This window comes from Astyanax mexicanus, chromosome 8 (assembly GCF_023375975.1).
Source record: "Astyanax mexicanus isolate ESR-SI-001 chromosome 8, AstMex3_surface, whole genome shotgun sequence".
Taxonomy (NCBI): domain Eukaryota; kingdom Metazoa; phylum Chordata; class Actinopteri; order Characiformes; family Acestrorhamphidae; genus Astyanax; species Astyanax mexicanus.
Window position 1 is genome coordinate 8,751,890 of NC_064415.1, and position 21,084 is coordinate 8,772,973.

The 21,084-nt window shown below is 35.6% G+C and overlaps 1 protein-coding gene across 1 annotated transcript in view; it reads left to right on the top strand.

Moving 5' to 3' along the window:
- Nucleotides 1–17,292, top strand: part of dusp22b (dual specificity phosphatase 22b) — a 37,554-nt gene extending 20,262 nt beyond the window's left edge. The window contains exons 5-7 of the mRNA XM_049482066.1: nucleotides 1,513–1,587; nucleotides 6,918–7,089; nucleotides 13,718–17,292. Of these exons, the coding sequence (XP_049338023.1) occupies nucleotides 1,513–1,587; nucleotides 6,918–7,089; nucleotides 13,718–13,861 (391 nt within the window). The 3' untranslated portion in view covers nucleotides 13,862–17,292. The remainder of the gene's footprint in view (nucleotides 1–1,512; nucleotides 1,588–6,917; nucleotides 7,090–13,717) is intronic.
- Nucleotides 17,293–21,084: the final 3,792 nt, after the last annotated feature.

Consider the following 21,084-nt stretch of genomic DNA (forward strand, 5'->3'; position numbering starts at 1 on the left):
CCCTAGTATTTAATCATTTTTATTAATATTTTCGCTTATAAGAAGAAATATGCAATGTTTATTGGATTGCATTCATAATAATAACATAATAAAATCGAATAAAATCTTAATATTAATGCATATTTTTGAATAAAATATGAAGGCAAGCGCTGGAAAAAGTTTCCATTATATTTTAGATTATATTTTCTTAAAAGCATAACTAATCTTTCTTTCATAAAAAAAGATTATATTTGCAACCCTTTCACACTGATATTAATCGTAGTATTTAATAATTTGAAGAAATATGCTGCAGTGCTTTTCTTGGACTGCATTCATAATTAATAGTAGCCTAAACAAATCAAATAAAATCTTAATATTATTATAACTGCTTGAGAAATTATGACCATACCTGAGGTGGGAAATTATATTTTCTTAAACGCATAACTAATCTTTCTTTCATAAAAAAAAAATAAATAAATAAATTATCCAAACATGTGCCTCAATATACAAATATGAATTTTAAAGAGAGTTAAACTGAATGATCCACAATCAGATTTCTCTTTTTTTTTTTTTACACATTTTTAACAGTGCTGACATATTTTATATTAACAAAAGTAAATGTAGTGCTATTTTTAGTGCTGATACTCTATTGCTGTACAGATTATAATGATGGAAATCAGTGTTATTTGGGCGAGTGTGTGTTTTGAAAGACGTGAGGTTAACAGTATGTACAGTATGAAACAGTGTGATTATGACTGGGGTTAATATCAGTTATTAAAATCACCACACCAACATTTCATATCAGAGAATACTGTATACAGCAGTTTCATATATGTCTATCAAGCTTATTGCATTTCTTAATTTAGTCAATATGACCATATTAAGTCATAGTTTTGCCAAAGAATCATTCAGCTGATCAGTTAACAGAGATACACAGAGCTCACACAGTAATACAGTTCACACACACACATGCAGCCCATTCTAGAATTGCGGGTACATTTTAATTACGGAAAGATTTGACTCACCAGTAAACACTGTTATCGTTATTCCACTTAGACCAAATAACAGATTACGTCTACTCTTTACATTTTAAAATAAGCCTCGTTGCTCCTATTTGCTCCTATTATGATTGACTGTTGTCAGGGATTTAATCAGTCAGTGGAGCACCTGTGTTTTCCATCGCCAAAATAGAAACACGCCAGAAATTTACCTGAACACACCTCACTTCCACTTCAGACCACCACGCCCATCAGTGTAGATTTATTCCTGAGCTCTGATGCTATTTTAACAGTGTGGGCACAAGGCGTGAAAATAGACTGTTGATGGGGTGTAAGATAGCAATAAGCATCATGATGTGCCTTGTGCAGGATGTACGATAGGGCCCTATATGGATTGGGTTCATATATTATCCGCAATCAAATAAAAGTCAATGTAAATGTTAGAAACTCTGTGTTTAATCAGCATTTTACATACCATCCTAAACTTCTCTTTCTCTCTCTCTCTTTCTCTCTCTCTCTCTCACTCTCACTTTAGGACACAGCATTTTAAGGAGAGCATCATGTTCATGCACGAGTCAAGACTGAAAGGAGAGGGATGCCTCGTCCACTGGTGAGTGTTTTTTGTAACCTTATTATTATTATTATTTTTTGTTATACAGTACCTTGCAAAAGTATTCAGCCCCCTTGAACTTTTCAAACTTTTGCCACCTTTGGGGCTACAAATATACATAACGATATGAAATTGTATTTTTTTTATTTATTTTTTTTTTTTAAGAATCAACAACATGTGCGACACAATCGTGAAGCGGAACGAAATTTATTGCATATTTTAAACTTGTTTAAGAAAAAAAAAAACTGAAAAGTGGGGCGTGCGATATTATTCAGCCCTCTTGCATTAATACTTTGTAGCGCCACCGTTTGCTGGGATTACAGCTGCAAATCACTTGGGGTTTGTATTTCTTGTTTGTATCAGTTTTGCGCACCGAGAGACTGACAATTTTGCTCATTCTTCCTTACAAATCAGCTGGAGCTCAGTGAGGTTGGATGGAGAGCGTTGGTGTGTTTGTGAACAGCAGTTTTTTCAGCTCTTTCCACAGATTCTCCATTGGATTCAGGTCTGGACTTTGACTTGGCCGTTCTGACACCTGGATATGTTTATTTGTGAAGCGTTCTATTGTAGATTTTGCTTTATGTCTTGGATCATTGTCTTGTTGGAAGATACAGTAAGGGCGTTTTCACACCAGCACTATTTGGTCCGGTTAAAACGAACTCTGGTCCGTTTGTAACTTTAGTGCGGTTCGATTGAGCAGGTCTGAAAACAGTAATCGCACTCGGGTGCGGATCAAAAGAACCGGACCGAGACCAGCTAGAGGAGGTGATCTCGGTCCGGTACCAAACGAACTCTGGAGCGGTTCGCTTGTGGTGAGAACGTGATCCGGTCTCGATCCGACCCAGCTATTAAATATAGTCAATTTATTTGAGCTAAACTGCTGATAAAGCAAGCACGGTTTAAACTGATATATTAGCCAGATAACGCAAATTTAATTACCACAGCTGTGAACAAGCACTGTGTCCATGCACGCGCCGTCTGCGCTGCATTCACTGCTCACAGCCGCGTGACTCTGTTTATTATGTATAAATCTGCTCTGCTGCATGTAGAAACACTGTGTCTGAAAGTGCAGTGTTTCAGCGTTCAGTGTTAAAGCACAGATATTTGCGCTGGAACACAAAATCTTCTCACTATATTTACTTTTTTCGTATATTTATTTTTAACATACTCCCGTGTCAGACAGCTCTGACCAATCAGAGGACACAGGCTGCTCGCGTGGTTTATTGATGCGCATTTTGGTGCGTTTACATTTATGCCTATGTGAAACCAGACTGAACAGAGCGAGAAAATGCTCCAAGTAAACAAACTCATTAACTGATTCGGACCAGAGAAACGAACTACAGGTGTGAAAACGCCCTAAATCTCTGTCCCAGTCTCAGGTCTTTTACAGACTCCAACAGGTTTACTTTCAGAATTGCCTTGTATTTGGCTCCATCCAACTTCCCATCAATTTTAACCATCTTTCCAAATCTGTCCCTGCTGAAGAAAAGCAGGCCCAAACCATGATGCTGCCACCACCATGTTTGACAGTGGGGATTGTGAGTGTGTTCAGGGCGATGAGCTGTGTTACTTCTCATCTGACCACAGCACCTTCTTCCACATGCTTGCTGCACAAAAACACATAGCTTTAAACAGAACTCTGAGACTCTGATCACAGAGCAGGTGCATTTATACGGAGACTTGATCACACACAGGTGGTCATTTAGATCAACATTGAATCATTCAGAGATCCTCACTGAACTTCTGGAGTGAGTTTAATGCACTGAAAGTAAAGGGGGCTGAATAATATTGCACACCCCACTTTTTTAGGTTTTTTTATGTCTTAAAAAAGTTTAAAATATCCAATAAATTTTGTTCCGTTTCACGATTGTCTACCACTTGTTGTTGATTCTTTAAATAAGATTACAATTTCATATCTTTATGTTTGAAGCCTGAAATGTGGCTAAAGATTGGGGCTGAATACTTTTGCAAGGTACTGTATCTCTCTCTCTCTCTCTCTGAGTTCTGGAGATAGATGTATGGTGATGTTATCAGGTCAGTAGAGCGTGTGAGAGCTCGGCCGGCTGAGGTTCTGCCCTGCGCTGCTCAGCGGGGTGTCGTGGTGTGGAGCTGATAGCTGGCTGTTAAAAGGGGAAGCCTATTTTTACACTTCCCAAAAATTCACGTACAGTAACACGGGTTCCTGTCCGATCTGAGCGCGCTGTACGATGCACAGTACCATAAATACGAGGCCCAATCAGACTCAGCTACTGCGATTCTCAGAAACACTCCCCTTAGACCAGCAGCCCAGCGAAGATACTACCAAACGCGACATTTACACCGCACCAGCACGCCAGCCGGGGCTGTAAATAACACCAGCTTATAGGAAACGGGTTGCCAGATTTACCGAAACTCACCAACACCTCACTGACCTTACTGGTGAACTTTAAAAAAAACAACAGCATCTGTTTGGGTGGGTACACAGAAATGACCGTCACCCCATTTAAACCCTCGAGTTCTGAGATGCTGTGAAGATACAGTATCATACAAAAGTGTAAATACGCCTATCTGCAGAGAGAATTTCCTTATTTAACCTGTTGTTCACAATGTGATACAATATTAATGACATGAGAACTAATAAATTATTGACATACAAGTGTTAATATTGTGTTTAAGAGTCTTAAAGAAGTCTGGAGTTCAAAGAGAAGATTAAAGAAGTTTTATTACAGAGTTATATAGAGTTATCTCTCATTGGTCACTGACTTTATGTTTATTTGGGTTTATTCTAATGTTATATAGAGTTATATAGAGTTATACACTCACTGATCACTGATTTTATATTTATTTGGGTTTATTCTAATGCTATATAGAGTTATATAGAGTTAAACACTCTCACTGATCACTGATTTTATGTTTATTTGAGTTTATTCTAATGTTATATAGAGTTATATAGAGTTATACACTCTCACTGATCACTGGTTTTATATTTATTTGGGTTTATTCTAATGCTATATAGAGTTATATAGAGTTATACACTCACTGATCACTGACTTTGTATATTTGGGTTTATTCTAATGTTATATAGAGTTATATAGAGTTATACAGTCACTGATCACTGACTTTATGTTTATTTGGATTTATTATTCTAATGTTTTATAAAGTTATATAGAGTTGAACACTCTCATTGATTACGGATATTATATTTATTTGGGTTCATTCTAATGGTATATAGAGTTATATAAAGATAAACACTCAATGATCACTGATTTTATGTTTATTTGATTTTATTCTAATGTTATATAGAGTTATATAGAGTTATACACTCACTGATCACTGATTTTATGTTTATTTGAGTTTATTCTAATGTTATATAGAGTTATATAGAGTTAAACACTCACTGATCACTGACTTTATATTTATTTGGGTTTATTCTAATGTTATATAGAGTTATATAGAGTTAAACACTCACTGATCACTGACTTTATGTTTATTTGGGTTTATTCTAATGCTATATAGAGTTATATAGAGTTAAACACTCTCACTGATCACTGATTTTATGTTTATTTGAGATTATTCTAATGCTATATAGAGTTATATAGAGTTAAACACTCTCACTGATCACTGATTTTATGTTTATTTGGGTTTATTCTAATGTTATATAGAGTTATATAGAGTTAAACACTCACTGATCACTGACTTTATGTTTATTTGGGTTTATTCTAATGTTATATAGAGTTATATAAAGTTAAACACTCACTGATCACTGACTTTATGTTTATTTGGATTTATTATTCTAATGTTTTATAAAGTTATATAGAGTTGAACACTCTCATTGATTACGGATATTATATTTATTTGGGTTCATTCTAATGGTATATAGAGTTATATAGAGGTAAACACTCTCATTGATCACTGACTTTATGTTTATTTGAGTTTATTCTAATGCTATATAGAGTTATATAGAGGTAAACACTCTCATTGATCACTGACTTTATGTTTTTTGGGTTTATTTTAATGTTATATAGAGTTATATAGAGATAAACACTCTCACTGATCACTGAGTTTATGTTTATTTGGGTTTGTTCTGATGTTATTGGAGAGCGTGTATCTCTATATAACTATTGACCAATGACTTTGTGTTTATTTAGCCTTATTCAAAGAGTTAAGCACCCTCACTGATCACTGACTTAATGTTTATACACCACAAGTCCTGATTTCAGCCCGATATTCTGTCTATATTACGTGTAACGTGTTTATGATCAATCACTAGAGTAACTGTATTACTGCTTACCTGCTGTTATTGATGAAATATTGAGAAATAGCCGACCTTGAAACCTCAAAGGAAATGATCAGCACATAGTGAAAGTATGAAACATGCTGGGGTGGAAGTCATTTTTGTACAGTATTGAGAAATACTTTTGTAATGGATCATGTTCAAGTTCAAAATGTGATATTTCCTATATACATGTGGGAGCTGGGGATGAGTTTGAGTTTGGTGCCTGGGGATGAGTTTGGGGGATAGGGATAAGTTTTTTATAACTGCGGAGGAGTTTAAGAGCTGGGGATAAGTGTGGGTTTGGGAGCCTGGGATGAGTTTTGTTGCTGGGGATGAGTTTTGGTGCTGGTGATGGTTTTGGAGCTGGGAATGAGTTTGGGTTTGGGAGCTGGGAGTGAGTTTGGATTTGTGAGCTGGGGATGAGTTTGAGAGCTAGGGATAAGTGGGGGTTTGGGAGCTTGGGAGGAGTTTTCGTGCTGGGGATGTGTTTGGGGGCTAGGGAAGAGTTTGAGTATGGGAGCTGGGGATGAGTTAGGGTTCCGAGAGCTGGGGATGAGTTTGGGTTTCGGGAGCTAGGGATAAGTTTGGGTTTCGGTAGCTGGGGATGAGTTCGGGAACTGGGAATGAGTTTGGATTTCAGGAGCTGGGGATGTGTCCGGAAACTGGGGATGAGTTTGGGTTTGGGATCTGCAGATGAGTTTGAGAGCTGGGGAATAGTTTGGAAACTGGGGATGAGTTTGAAGTTGGGATGAGTTTGGGAGCTGGGGATGAGTTTGAGTTTGGGAGCTGGGGATGAGTTTGGGTTTCGGTAGCTGGGGATGAGTTTGAGTTTGGGAGCTGGGAATGAGTTTGGGTTTGGGGACTGAGGATGAGGTAGAAGGTTGATCATCCAACATCCCATGCATCACAGTATGGATGTTATGGTGCACATTATGCCTTACAATCCAGTAGTGAGTTAACAACATGCTATGCTATGAAAAGATTAGCTGATTGGCGTCTGATTGCGGCGAGTGTAAAGAACACTCTGCAGTTCTGATGGTAAGTGATGGATATTTGTTTTTTCTCCTGTAATCAGTCTGGCAGGTGTGTCGCGGAGCGTGACGCTGGTGGTGGCGTACATCATGACGGTGACGGGGCTGGGGTGGCAGGACGCGCTGGCGGCCGTGAGGGCGGTGAGACCCTGCGCCGGACCCAACATGGGCTTTCAGAAACAGCTGGAGGAGTTCCAGAACACACAGGCCCAGGAGGTACAGTGATGTTAAAGTGATACTTCAGTCAAAATTAACCTCAATACTAATATACACAGATTTACATCACACGTATGCGTAGGGCTGGACAATAATTCAATGTTGATATTTGTTAAAATTTTTAAATATTTTAATATCACTCATAATCTCATAATCGATGAAAACAGTGAGTAATTTAGCAACTATGTCCATGATCCACATATCACGTCAAACGACAAACGAATTTACCCTCTTTAACTAACACAAATTCATCTGTAATTAAAAACCAGCCATTAATTCAGCTCTGAAATAGAGTTAGCATCGCCAGTTAGCTGTTTCCCCTTTCTACTGACTCTAGAACTCTGTTAGCCTAGCCTAGCGTTGGGTCGCTGCTGCATCCCAGGTTGATAACTAAAGACTCGAGTGAACTATAATCATAATCCACATAACATATAAAACCACAGCTCCTACAGTGGTATAGAAAAATAATATTTTCAGGTTGTTCCTTTATAAATCATTGGTTGTTCGGATCAGCTATTTCAGTTAAATATATCATATAGCAGATGAACACAGTGATATTTGAGAAGTGAAATTAGGTTTTTAGGATTTACAGAAAGTGTGCATTAATTATTTAAACTATATTAGGCAGGTGCATAAATTTGGGCACCCCAGCAGAAACTAATACATCAATATTTAATAGATAGATCCTCCTTTTACATAAATAACAGCCTCTAAACACTTCCTGTAGCTTCCAATGAGAGTCTGGTTGAAGCTTCTGGTTGAAGGTATTTTTGGATCATTCTTCTTTATAAAACATCTCCAGTTCAGTCAGGTTTGATTCAGGTTTCTGATCATGAACAGCCTGCTTTAAATCACATCACAGAGCTATAATTATATTCAGATCTGGTAGTTGTGCTTGTGCCTCTGCATGAATGAAAGCTTTAGTAGATTTTGAGCAGAGTTTAGGGTGTTTAGGGTCGTTGTCTTGTTGAAGTATCCAGACCCGGCTCTTCAAACTTCAACTTTCTCACTGATTCTTCAACATCGTTCTCAATCTGCTGATATTGACTGGAACCCACATGACCCTCAACTTTAACAAGATTCCCAGTACCTGCACTGCTGTTATTACACTGCATTCAAGCTGAGCAAAAGGGCAGAACACTATAGGTTACTGTTCATCCTGTACACCAGAGGCAGTGGGTGGCTTCTACAGTATACTGTTTATTTCAATATCAGAATTATATTGTATCGACTGAAATTTAAAAATATATATTTTTTGATAGCATTTTTGAAACAATTCATCATTTAAAATTAAATTAGCAGCTGTTATGGTTTAATTATTTATAGAACTCAACATTTGCACCTAATTGTATAATGTTAAATATTTTTTGACGCACGCTTAACATGATTATAGGTAACCGAGTGTCATAAAATGTCAAAATGAAACAAATTGTCTGGCTTTTATATAAAAAATGTATAATTAAAATATATATTGTTTATTAGTACAGTGATACAGAATACTGAATGTACCGTTTAGCTGTTTAAATGGTACAAATCTGTACTTATTGTTATTAGGAATGACTGAACAAATCTGACCCTGTAAAGACCAATATTGTACCTTTCAGGGTAAAATTATGAAGAGTAATGTACCTTTGAGTACAAAAAAGTACTCATACCGTACCTCTGTTTTTTAGAGTGTAGTTTTTAAGTCTGTAATATTAATCTACAATGTAGTAAATAATCAAATAAAGAACAAATATTAATGAAAAAGTGTGTTCAGACTTTTATATCTATAACTGAGCAGCTACGTTTGCGGTAAGAGAGGAAATAAATTTATATTTTCAGTAATTATAATAACTCAGTAATGTACAGTAAATGACATTTTTACCAGATCATCACCGTAACGCTCCATGTTTGTGGGTCTCTGACATAAAAAAGCATGAGAAATAGAAAAGCTTTGACTTTGATCTGCAACCAACGTCATTTCCATAAACGCTGCCGCACACTTTCACATTCACAGAAAAAAAGCCAAAGCTGTGTTTATTTCCCTGTGATGCAGTCGCTCCGTTACTGAACGCTCAGCACCACATAAAGGTGAAATCAGCTCCCACATACAGAGCAGATATTCCAATACTGACCTACAGCCAATCACAACACACACGCCCCGGTTTCCACCTGATCTACTGTCTCTGGCTGCTGTTTCACAGTGTAGTGTAGATAGATTTTCTTGAGTTGCGTGGTTTCTGGAATTTCCCTGCAGGGATCAATAAAGTATCCATCCATCCATCCATCCATCCATCCTTTTAGTCCTTTTAGTCCATCCATCCGTCCGTCCGTCCGTCCGTCCGTCCGTCCTTCCTTCCGTCCGTCCGTCCGTCCGTCCTTCCTTCCTTCCGTCCGTCCGTCCGTCCGTCCTTCCTTCCTTCCGTCCGTCCGTCCGTCCTTCCTTCCTTCCTTCCTGGATGGATGGAAATGAGAGCTTCCGCACACTCCGTCCGTCCGTCCGTCCGTCCGTCCTTCCTTCCTTCCTTCCTTCCTTCCTTCCTGCCTTCCTTTCTTCCTTCCTGCCTTCCTTCCTTCCTTCCTTGCTGGAAATGAGAGCTGGCTTCCGTAGGGTGTAAAATATATTTTCTATATTTTTTTATATTGTAAATCTAAGTCTTTCTACCTAGATATTTTGCACATTTGAATTTTTGTACTTTAAATTAGTGTAGTTTAAAAGTTTACTAATTTAGCTTAGTAATAATGTGTGAGCAGACTGTTGTTCCAGGCATTTCACTGCAGGTCATACTGTCTTTTACTATGTATGTGACAAATAAATTAGAAATGTATTATTAGAAATCCTCACTTAATTGTTATCCTATATCAGTAAAATACGCAGTTTTCCTGTTAGTTAGCTCATTTATTTTTATACACTATGATTTGATATCTAATGGCTACATTTATGATGTATACAGTAAAGGTCAAAAGTTTGGACACACCTTCTCTTTTTCAATGCGTTTTCTTTATTTTCATGACTATTTACATTGCAGATTCTCACTGAAGCATCAAAACTATGAATGAACACATGTGGAGTTTTATGTACTTAACAAAACAAGTGCTAATAAACACCTCTGGGAACCATACCTGTCAATTTTTAGATTTAAAAATAAGGGATATTTTCCTCTGTCCGCTTAAAGTCGTCCCACCAGCCCAACGAAGGTTCAGTATCCCTTCCATTTTAAGACAGGTATTTTTAAGCAGCTATCAGACAAATCTCATCACAGTTTACATGATTAGCCTACCGTTACCTTTCTTTTAGAAAAATCGCTGTTATTATATCCAGATCTGTTTTAACATCAGCTGCTCCAACTAGCTGCCTGAACTCACAGCGACGAGGGGCTTCCCCACACTGACCCCCCTTTGCAAGCTGATTGGCTGTTTCTCCTGAAAGGCGGGACTTTCTCTTTGATCCGGCTCCACGATTGGTTAGGAGACACAGAGCGGTCAGTGCCCTGTCTCTATATCTTTTTATTTTAATATAATACGGGAAATTTACGGGAAAATACTAAAACGGGAGGACGGCGGGAAAGAGGAGTAAAATCCGGTAGTTTCCCAGCCAAAACGGGAGACTTGACAGGTATGCTGGGAACTCCTTCCTTCAAGACTGTTGGAAAACTTTTCATTTCAGGTGGCCACCTCTTTGAGAAGCTCATTGAGAGAAGGATGATGCCAAGAGTGTGCAAAGCAGTAATCAGAGCAAAGGGTGGCTATTTTGAAGAAACTAGAATATTTATTTTTTTATTTCACATTTTTTTGTTAAGTACATAAAACTCCACATGTGTTCATTCATAGTTTTGATGCTTCAGTGAGAATCTTCATTTAATATTGAAAACTTGCTATTAAGGTAACACAGGAACACATGCTGAATTATTTTGTGAACAAAAATAAATATTTTGTTAAACAAACCAAAATATACTGGTTTTATACTTTAGATTCTTCTAAGTATCACATTTATATATATATATATATATATATATATATATTTATATTTGAGGACAGATCTGCACACTCTTGGTATATTTGATCAGGTTTAGGTCATTAATCAACAAGATAGAAAATAAATTAAAGAAAGAAAGAAAAACATTGAATGAGAGGTGTGTCCCAACTTTTGAATGGTCGTCAGAAATTACAAAGCTACATCATTTCTCACCAACTTATTTTTCAAACAAATTAAATTTAATTCAGATTATTCATTATAAGAGATCTTCTGCAAACAAAAAATAGTAGGGTTATTTTTTGTTTAGATGGTATGAACTAAAAGCTGCCCATGATATATAACTAAATAATAATATTTAAAATATATATATATAAACAACTGTGTGCAGGTGTAATTTAATGGCTTTGAAACTATTCCAATACATTTTAATTTAAATAAAGGCTTTAAATTTGTGTACATTTGACATTTCTATTGTTAAAGTAGTTACTTTAAGTTTTTTCAACTTTTATATTTATTAAGTAGTTAATTTTGTTATAGCTTTAAAATAAGCTTTACCGGCATCATTTTTTTAAAATACATTTTTGTACACCAACTCAGACATCTCAGTATTGTGATAAAAATGGTGTAACAATAAATTTGATAAAACTAGATAAAACAAACCTACCACCTAAAACACCCCTATTATAATCCAAACCCTAAATGTATTTGATTACTTTAATTAAATAAAGCTTATTCTGAATTTGAAAGCTTTTTTCATTTAATTTTATAAATAAACTCAAAACGTAATTTAAAAAGTAATTAAGATACACTTTTTTATGCATATAAATAAAGTGAATATTACAGTAATTCTATAAAAAGTGATTATTCTGAATACATTTAAAATCTACTCCACGATCAGGCAATTATCGCTGAAATTACTCAGGTTTCAGACGTCAAAATGTCACAATTCTCTCACTGCTGAGATAAGCTGCCCTGTCTGTCTGTGTTTCCATTTTTACCATAAACAGCTCAGGAAAAAAATTGAGGGCGCACTTCAGTTTCTGAATCAGTTTCTCTGATTTTGCTATTTATAGGTTTATGTTTGAGTAAAATAAACATTGTTGTTTTATTCTATAAACTACAGACAACATTTCTCCCAAATTCCACATAACAATATCGTCATTTAGAGCATTTATTTACAGAAAATGAGAAATGACTGAAATACTAAAAAAGATGTAGAGCTTTCAGACCTCAAATAATGCAAAGAAAACAAGTTTATATTCATAAAGTTTTAAGAGTTCAGAAATCAATATTTGGTGGAATAACCCTGTTTTTTAATCACAGTTTTCATGCATCTTGGAATGATCTCCTCCACCAGTCTTACTCACTGCTTTTGGATACCTTTATGCTGCTTTACTCCTGGTGCAAAATTTCAAGCAGTTCAGCTTGGTTTGACTTTTTAAATTCTTTGAAAAAACAAGAGAAAAATAAATACAGGATATTTAATTTATGCAAATGTAAATAAAATGGCAAAACTAATGATTTGTCATAAACTGACCAATCATGTCAGTCCTGTCGCTGATTGTCTGCCTGCCAAGGACTCTAGTTCACTTTCTAAAGACTCCATTTCCCAGGATGCACCTGCGTCTAACCTCCCGGACATACCTGATTACTTGACGCTTCGGCGTTCCGGTTCACCTAGCTATCGAGATTGCTATCACCTGGTTCCCCCTGTATGAATACTCCTGTGTTCCCCTAAGTCCTCACCCGGTATTGAATCTATTTTCTATAGTTCTTCTACCCTATGTTTCCTTTGTCATTGTCTTTTTGTTATCAACCCTTTTTGTACTTTTGATTACTCTTTTGCTAATTTTGGATACCCTGTGTATGACCTCCTTGCCTGCTCCCTTTGGTATGTTGCTTGTCTCTGCTGTCCTTTTGTTACTGACCTTGCCTGTCCCTGAGTATTCTTTCATGCTCAGCCCTTTATATAATAAACTGTGTGTTTGGTATCCGTGACAAATCAGTTGATATTAGTGCATACCTAATTATAACCTTGGGACCTAAAAATCCCCTTGATGAAACTTCCAGTGTAGGAAGTCTTTAAATAAAGTGCTAGCATCAGAAGATATTAACTTAAGCCCTATCTGAATGGGATTAGTTTCTCAGGGGGTCCTGGGGTCATTTTCTCTTTTATATGGGGTCCTCTGTGATTTTATTCTCATCCGGAATGACCATGTATGTCTTTTTCTCAGATGTCTTCTGAGAAAATTACAGGCTGAATGATCTAATGTTTTTCACTGAACTCTGTGGTCCACCTCACATTTAATAAAATGGGTATTTGTCCACTGCTTTGCACTGCACACATAATTTCACTTTTTTTTACGTAAACACAACAGCAAGTGGAAATGGAGGAGCTACTGAACGCTCTGTCATGTGACCGAGAAAGCCTTAAAAAGTCACTGGTCCTCCTGTTTTTTCAACTGCAATCCGGATCAAGAGTTTTATCACTGTGAAATATCAGTGTGAAATATTTTTCACAGACGTCCCCCTGAGAAACTAATCTTGTCCAGATAGGACTTAACACAGCCATAATTTACAGTAGATGTTTTAAAAAAGCCACCATTTGATTTATTGTCATAACACGTGATTGATTTTCATGTTTCTGTGATGTTTCTTCTAATCTTGCAGTTCAGAGATTGGCTGAGGATGGAGTATAAAGAATGCCCATTTGACGATGAAGAACACATACGCAACCTGCTGGCTCAGAGCGCTGCCACCAACGGCACAGCGAATGGAGAAGTTCTGACCCACCGCAGATCTTTCGACACCTGAGAGTATCCGAGCTGAGGAGTCTGAATCCTGAAGCATTCCATCATTAAGGCTACGTTCACACAGCAGGTGAAAGTGGACTGGATCTGATGTTCACACCAAACGTGATGTTTATTTTGGGCTGTTCACACTGTTGTAATAAGACGGTTCATGCATGAACAAAAGAGTGGCGCTTCACGTGAAGTTTCGGTTTCATTCCTACCCCTACTAAGGTTTCAGGGCTACCACTTACCCCTACCCCTTGTTTTCGAGTGTAACCCTTCCCCTTGGAACAAAATTTTCCACCTAAGAATTGGGAAACTCATCAAGCATCCGATTTGTCATCAGGAGCGATTCAGTAAAGTTCAGTAACCTAACTGCTGCTGCTTCACTAGTTAACTTTAGGGGCTTTATTTTATTGTATGTCTTTAGAAAATAGGAAGATGGTGCAGAAATTAATTATTATTGTCCATTCCTTAATTCCTCTGTGATGGGGAGCTGAAATTAGCTTTAATTAGCTTTTCTTTTCTTTTTTTCTTTTATTTTTCCATTCCACCTTAAATCCTGCAGCCCCTGCCATCTGTTGCACCAATTAAGGTGGAACAGGAAAGTTAGCTAGCTAGCTAGCTAGCTACTGAGACAAACTACTAGCGATCTTTTCTATGCTTGTTATTATGAAGAATTTGGCCATAAAACATTGAAACTACACATAAAACTATGGTAATATAGAGCTAATCGTCACTTTTAACAAGGAAAATTCTTATATTTGTGTTTTTTTTTTTCACCAGTGATTTTCATACTCCTTTATTTGAAGTGTGCATCTGAATAAATCTCTGTATGAAGGTCTAACAAGCCCTATCCCTTCCCCCAAACTTACCCCTATAGCTTAACGAGAATATGGTGAATTGAGATTGGGCTTAAATCTTGAGGATTTCTATTCAAACATTACATTAAAAACTTTCATATTCGATAAGGAACATTACTGAAAAGCATAACTGTAACTGTAACAGAAAATATTTAAGTTAATCTGTCTAAATGTAAAGAATAAAATCATAAAATTGTCTTTATTTTAAAATCGATATTTTCCTGAATACAAATCAAACAGTTCTTGTCCTCCAAACTTTATCCAAATTTCATTATGTTTGTCTAGTTTTTACATCTATTTTCAAACCCACAGAATTTGGTATGATTCCTTAATTCCCGAGTTACTGATTTGGAATTATTAAATGAAGTAGAGAGAAAGTGAACAGGCAGTTTCTCTAAATGTCCTGTAGGAGATTTCAAAGCCCTCAAAATTTTCAGAATATAATAAATAAGTTATTTTACTGTTGAAAAAAGGGGTTTAAAAGGTTAAGCTTAATAGTTCAGCTTTTTTTTACCCTTTAATGCTGTGGCTACGCCCTGTGACCTAGTTTGGCCATTTCATTAGGAACACTGAGCAGTTTCAACACATGCATTTTAATATTATTGGAAAGAAGATATCTCAAAGTCTCAAATATCTAAGGTCTGTTAGAGGTCTGAAACCCTTCCTCACTGCTGTGGTCCATTTTCCCTTCTTTTTACAGCCTTTTTTCCTTCTTTTTGACATAAAATACGTATCATATCTTTGAATCTGACTGCTCTGGTTCAGTCAAATAGCGACAAATTGGGTATGTATCGGATTTCCACGTAATACCACGTATTGCATTGGTTAAAATGTTCAAAATAATTTAAAATATATCAGATTAGGTCATTTTTTTGTCGTTTACACTGCCACACGTGACACACCTGTGTCACAAATGACGAAAAAAATTCCTACATGTAACTGCTGTGTGAACGTAGCCTTGCCGAATCTGTGTTGGCGATGATTGATAACCCAGCCTCTTCCCGGGGGGGTTAGTGATGCATATTGATTGTAGGGTTGCAACGGTATGAGATTTTCACGGTATGATAACCGTCTCAGAAAATACCGCGGTATCACGGTTATCACGGTATCACAGTTTGTTACATATATTATTAAACTGACCCTTAAATAAATTACAACAAAGGTTTTTTTGTTCAATTAACTATTTATTGTAGAAACCTGGAACAACTATATAGATAATGTCTCCTTAAAAAAAATAAACTGTACACCATTAGGTGAAGGAAACCAGGTTTTTCCACTACTCTTAAGGGCATTAAGGGTGTATATATAAAAAAAAAAAAATATATATATATATATATATATATATATATATATATATATACATACACACACGTGTCACACATTACATGTCCTCTAAGAAGTAAAGATCCTGTGTTTAAACTATTCAGTACAATTATTTAAGTTTAAATTATTTAATATCTGATAAACTGAGCCTGGGTCAGTGTCTGATCAACAACTGTTGTAAACGTCCGTTTTACTGGCAAGTTGGTATATAACCAGATACTGCAGAAAGAGGTGATTTATTTCTGACATGATCCTCACAATAGAGATTTCTATTTTAAGGCTTTCACACCGAGTCTGGTTTTAACACATGAAAAACAGGCACGTCAGAATTTGAAAATGAACGCATGTAAATGAACGGCGTCTTTCACATCCAGTCCGGCCAGGACCTTTACACGGACACGTGAATCCGTCGTAGCACGCACTTCACGCCTGTACCTGCGTGCCCAAATTTCGGATAACTCAGCGCTTTTGCGGGCGCTTACCGCATGGGTTGTGCACGACTACAAAGAGGTTTTATTTATGTTCAGATTAAAATTATAAACTAAACACATACTTTGCGCTGCACAGCGGGGTGGTGTTCTTGGAGATGGGAGAACAGGTTTGACGTATGTCCACCTTTAGCTGTGACTTTACGGCCACATTGATTACAAATCGGATAACCATCCTCGGGTGCGTTCGGCGGGTCTCTGAAATAGTCCCACACTGCTGATTTTAGTTTAGCCTTTTTTTAGGCGGACGGAGATTTGTTTAGTCTGATGCACTTTCTGCTGTTCTCACCGCTGTGTGCTGAGCAGCTGAAGCGGAGCAGAGTTGCGCATGCGCGGGTGAGTTTCTCCGCTGGCTTGTCTTTTACCGGTAATAAGCAAACACACACGGTATGATAACCGTGCATTTTAATACCATGGTATACCGTGAAACCGGTTACCGTTGCAACCCTAATTGATTGACATCTTCATGCAGCTCTGTGACCGTGTCTCTCTCTCTTTACTCATGTCGTAGGCTCGCACTGTTCCCTAACTTATTGCCTTTTTTTGTAAATAGGTGATGCTTGCGTTTTTACTGAAGCGATGTTGGATATGAATTTGTATTTTCTTGTATTTCCTCAGGAATGGATATTTTTCAAGTCAAAGGAATAAAACATTATAAGTATTATAAGCGTTATAAGCCTTCTGGGTGATGGGTTGGTTGAAATGACTCTCTCTGAACCCAATGCTTCTATTCATACATACATTTTTCAAGCCAATAAAATGAATGCCTTTACAAATGCTGGGTGGTCTGATGGACTGATTCATTGATTTAAAGGAGAACTCTGATGTGTAAAATAAACTTTTGCTGTAGTAAAACATGATAAAATGTAATTAACTTTGATGAATAGCTCATCTCCGTTCTCCCACAGCGTTCCAAGATCCCGAAATTTTAACAGTTTGTCCAAAACCATTCAGACTGGGTGATACGGGGCATAATTTGCCCCAAATAATCACTTTTTCCACCGTTATCCAGCTCAAAGTAGCTCCACACCTCCTTGCTAGAATCCGGAGAGCTCTGATATTAAAAACGAGGCATTAATAACTTAAAAAGAGCTACTTTGAGCTGGATAACAGTGGAAAAAGCGATTTATCAGGGCAAAATATGCCCCATGTCACCCAGTCTGAAGGGGGTTTAAACAAACTGTTAAAATTTCTGGATCTCAGAATGCTGTGGAAGAACGGAGGTGTGCTATTCATCAAAGATAAGAACTTTTTATCATCTTTTACTACAACAAAAGTTCATTTTACACCAGAGTTCTCCTTTAATATGGTACAATTTGATTTTGATTTAGAGCTATAGCATATTCATACACACTAAATAATATATTTATAAAGCTGTACTTGAAAATTTATGAATATTTTATGCCTTCACTTGCTAAATGACATAAGACAGTTCATGAAATAAGCAAGACTGTATTTACATACAGCTCTGGAAATAAATAAAAGACCACTTAAAAATTATGAGTTTCTTTGATTTTACCAAACTGGAATGTAATCAAGAGGAAGATGGATGATCACAAACCATCAAACCAAACTGAACTGCTTGAGATTTTGCACCAGGAGTAAAGCAGCATAAAGTTATCCAAAAGCAGTGTGTAAGACTGGTGGAGGAGGAGAACATGATGCCAAGATGCATGAAAACTGTTATTAAAAACACCAGGGTTATTCCACCAAATATTGATTTCTGAACTCTTAAAACTTGAATATGAATATGAACTTGTTTTTTTTTTTGCATTATTTGAGGTCTGAAAGTTCTGAATCTTTTTTTGTTATTTCAGCCATTCATCATCCAGTTGGAATAAGACTTTATTACAGTGTTATAGAGGAAGATCGGGTCCATCTCTTTAGTTTAGGTGCTGCAAATTGCTTTACCAATAACACAGGGGTTGTGGGTTAATGGGGTAAATGTAGGTATAGTGTTTTAGATATATTGAAATATATTTCATTTAAACTTCAATATGATTTCATTCATGTATGCATGTTATGTCTATACAGTTTTATTTATTTAATAAACTGTCATGTAATTATTTTGTGAATGTTGGCATGAACTGTTCATAAGTAGTACTGCTTTATGTTTGGTTTGGTACATTTTTTGCCAGTTTTGTAGAGCTGTGAGTAGGCATGTCATGACAATTGTTATGAACATCTTATTTAATATATGAGCATGATTATTTGTGCTGACCTCAGTATTGGCCATTTTTTTCTGAACAGGGAGAGAGTCAGTATTAGTGTTTTATTTTATTACTTGTTTAATTATTTAAGATGCTTTTAAAATCATAGTAGTAATACATCTAAATATTTTGCTAATTAAAATAATATTAGATAATAAGCTCATTTTCATTATCATGCTGTTATATTGTTATTATATCAGTGGCATAAAATTGTCTTAAAATGACAGCAATATTGTTTTTTTAATAGCCTTTAATTAATATAGTCATAAATCTGAATATTTTGCTAATTAATAATAATACATGTATTATTTGTTTATGCATGAAATTGCATTATTATGCTATTATACTGTTATTATATTAGTGGCAAAACATCTTACAATATTGTTTTTATTATTATTATTATTATTATTATTATTATTATTATTATTGTTAATAATATTATTATTATTGTAGTCATTAATTAATATAATTATATATTTAAATATTTTGCTAATTATAAATAAGTTCTTTTTTTAAGCATGAAATGTCATTATTTTATTTTATTTTATTTTATCATTATATCAGTGGCATAAAATTGTCTTATAATTACAGTAATATATTGTTTTTTACAGTTATGAATTATTATTGAATTATATCTGAGTATATTAATAATTAGGAATAATAATTGTTTTTGTTTTTTTTTTCTAACAGGGAGGGAGTCAGTATTTTGACTTTGTTAAAAAAAAGTGTTTTTTTATTTAATTTGTTTATTTGTTTAGGATGCCGAACGTTTTGATAATTTAATATAATAAGTTATTTTTTTTAAAGCATGACATTTATTTATTATAATAGTGTATTATTAATGTATTATTAATAGACAGCAATATTGTTTTTCACAGTAATTTCTGGGTTAATATATCATTTAAACAAAAACAGATATTTAGACAGACCCAGTAGTGAACCTGTTGACCCCAAGTCTAATGCCAGGTATAGTCTAGAGGTGCATAAACCCTATTGAGCTTATTGAGCTGTGGATTGATTGTGGAATGATGGAGCTTCATCCAGTACTGGATGAGTTTCTTCTCATTTATGCTTCTTTGCTTTAAGGGATTAAGGAAAATGAATATAATACAGTATATTATAATAATATTTTACGTTATTTTACTCTTTAAAAAAAACAGTCAATGATTGAAATGTTGTCCACTATTCTCACTGCTTACTGCTTGTTTTCTCAGCGATAGTAGCTCATATTCTGACTGAACTCAGTCCTTTAACAGCATGTCTGAGGTCTGAATTCACGGTAGGGCCGTCAGATCAGATCCTGGTGAACTGGACAGGGCACTGAGAGTGCATGCTAATCTGGTGCTCAGATCAGGTGCCGCTGTGCTGAATTTGCACTGATTCTGGAGTCAGATTTTAGCTTTAAAGCCTCTGCGGCTTCTGCTGTGAAACAGACTCTCATTACCCTGAATGACTTCTGTTCACATGATCTAGAAACTTACCGTAAGCTGCTTTCTTTCCTTTTACAGTCATTTAAATAGTAAATTACACAGAAATAAAAAATTAATAATGATTATGTGAAAAGAGTGCAACATACAGCTCTGGAAAAAAAAACTTTCTCTGTTTCTCTGATTTTGCTATTTATAGGTCTATAAACTACAGACAACATTTCTCCCAAGTTCCAAATAAGAATATTGCCATTTAGAGCATTTATTAACAGAAAATGATAAATTACTGAAATAACAAAAAAAAGTTCATATTCATAAAGTTTTAAGAGTCCAGAAATCAATATTTGGTGGAATAACCCTGGCTTTTAATCACAGTTTTTTATGCATCTTGGCATGTTCTCCTCCACCAGTCTTATGCACTGCTTTTGGATAACTTTTTGCAAAAATTCAAGCAGGTTAGTTTGGTTTGATGGCTTGTGATCATCAATTTTCCTCCTGATTACATTTCAGAGGTTTTCAATTTGGTAAAATCAAAGAAACTAATAAATTTTAAGTGGTATTTTTATTGTATACATTGTCTTGTTGTATTCATAAGTTTATATAAAATAAAAACAAAACTTAAAATTGTTTTACTTAACCCTTTCTGATCTGATTTTTTTCTACTGTTCATATATCTAGTACCAGTCAATTGTTTGGGAACACATTCTCATTTTTCATTTTTTTTAAGGAAGTTTTACGAGGTAGAGTCACCTGGAATTTAGACTTTCAGTTAACAGCTGTGCTGAACTCATCAAGAGTTAATTACTTGAATGTCTTGTCTCTTAATAAAGTGTTTGAGAGCATGAGTTAAAGTAAAGTAGTGAAGAGGTAGAGTTACAGGTATACAGTGAATAGTGAATATTTGAGTAATGTTCTAATCCAGATTATGAGAAGA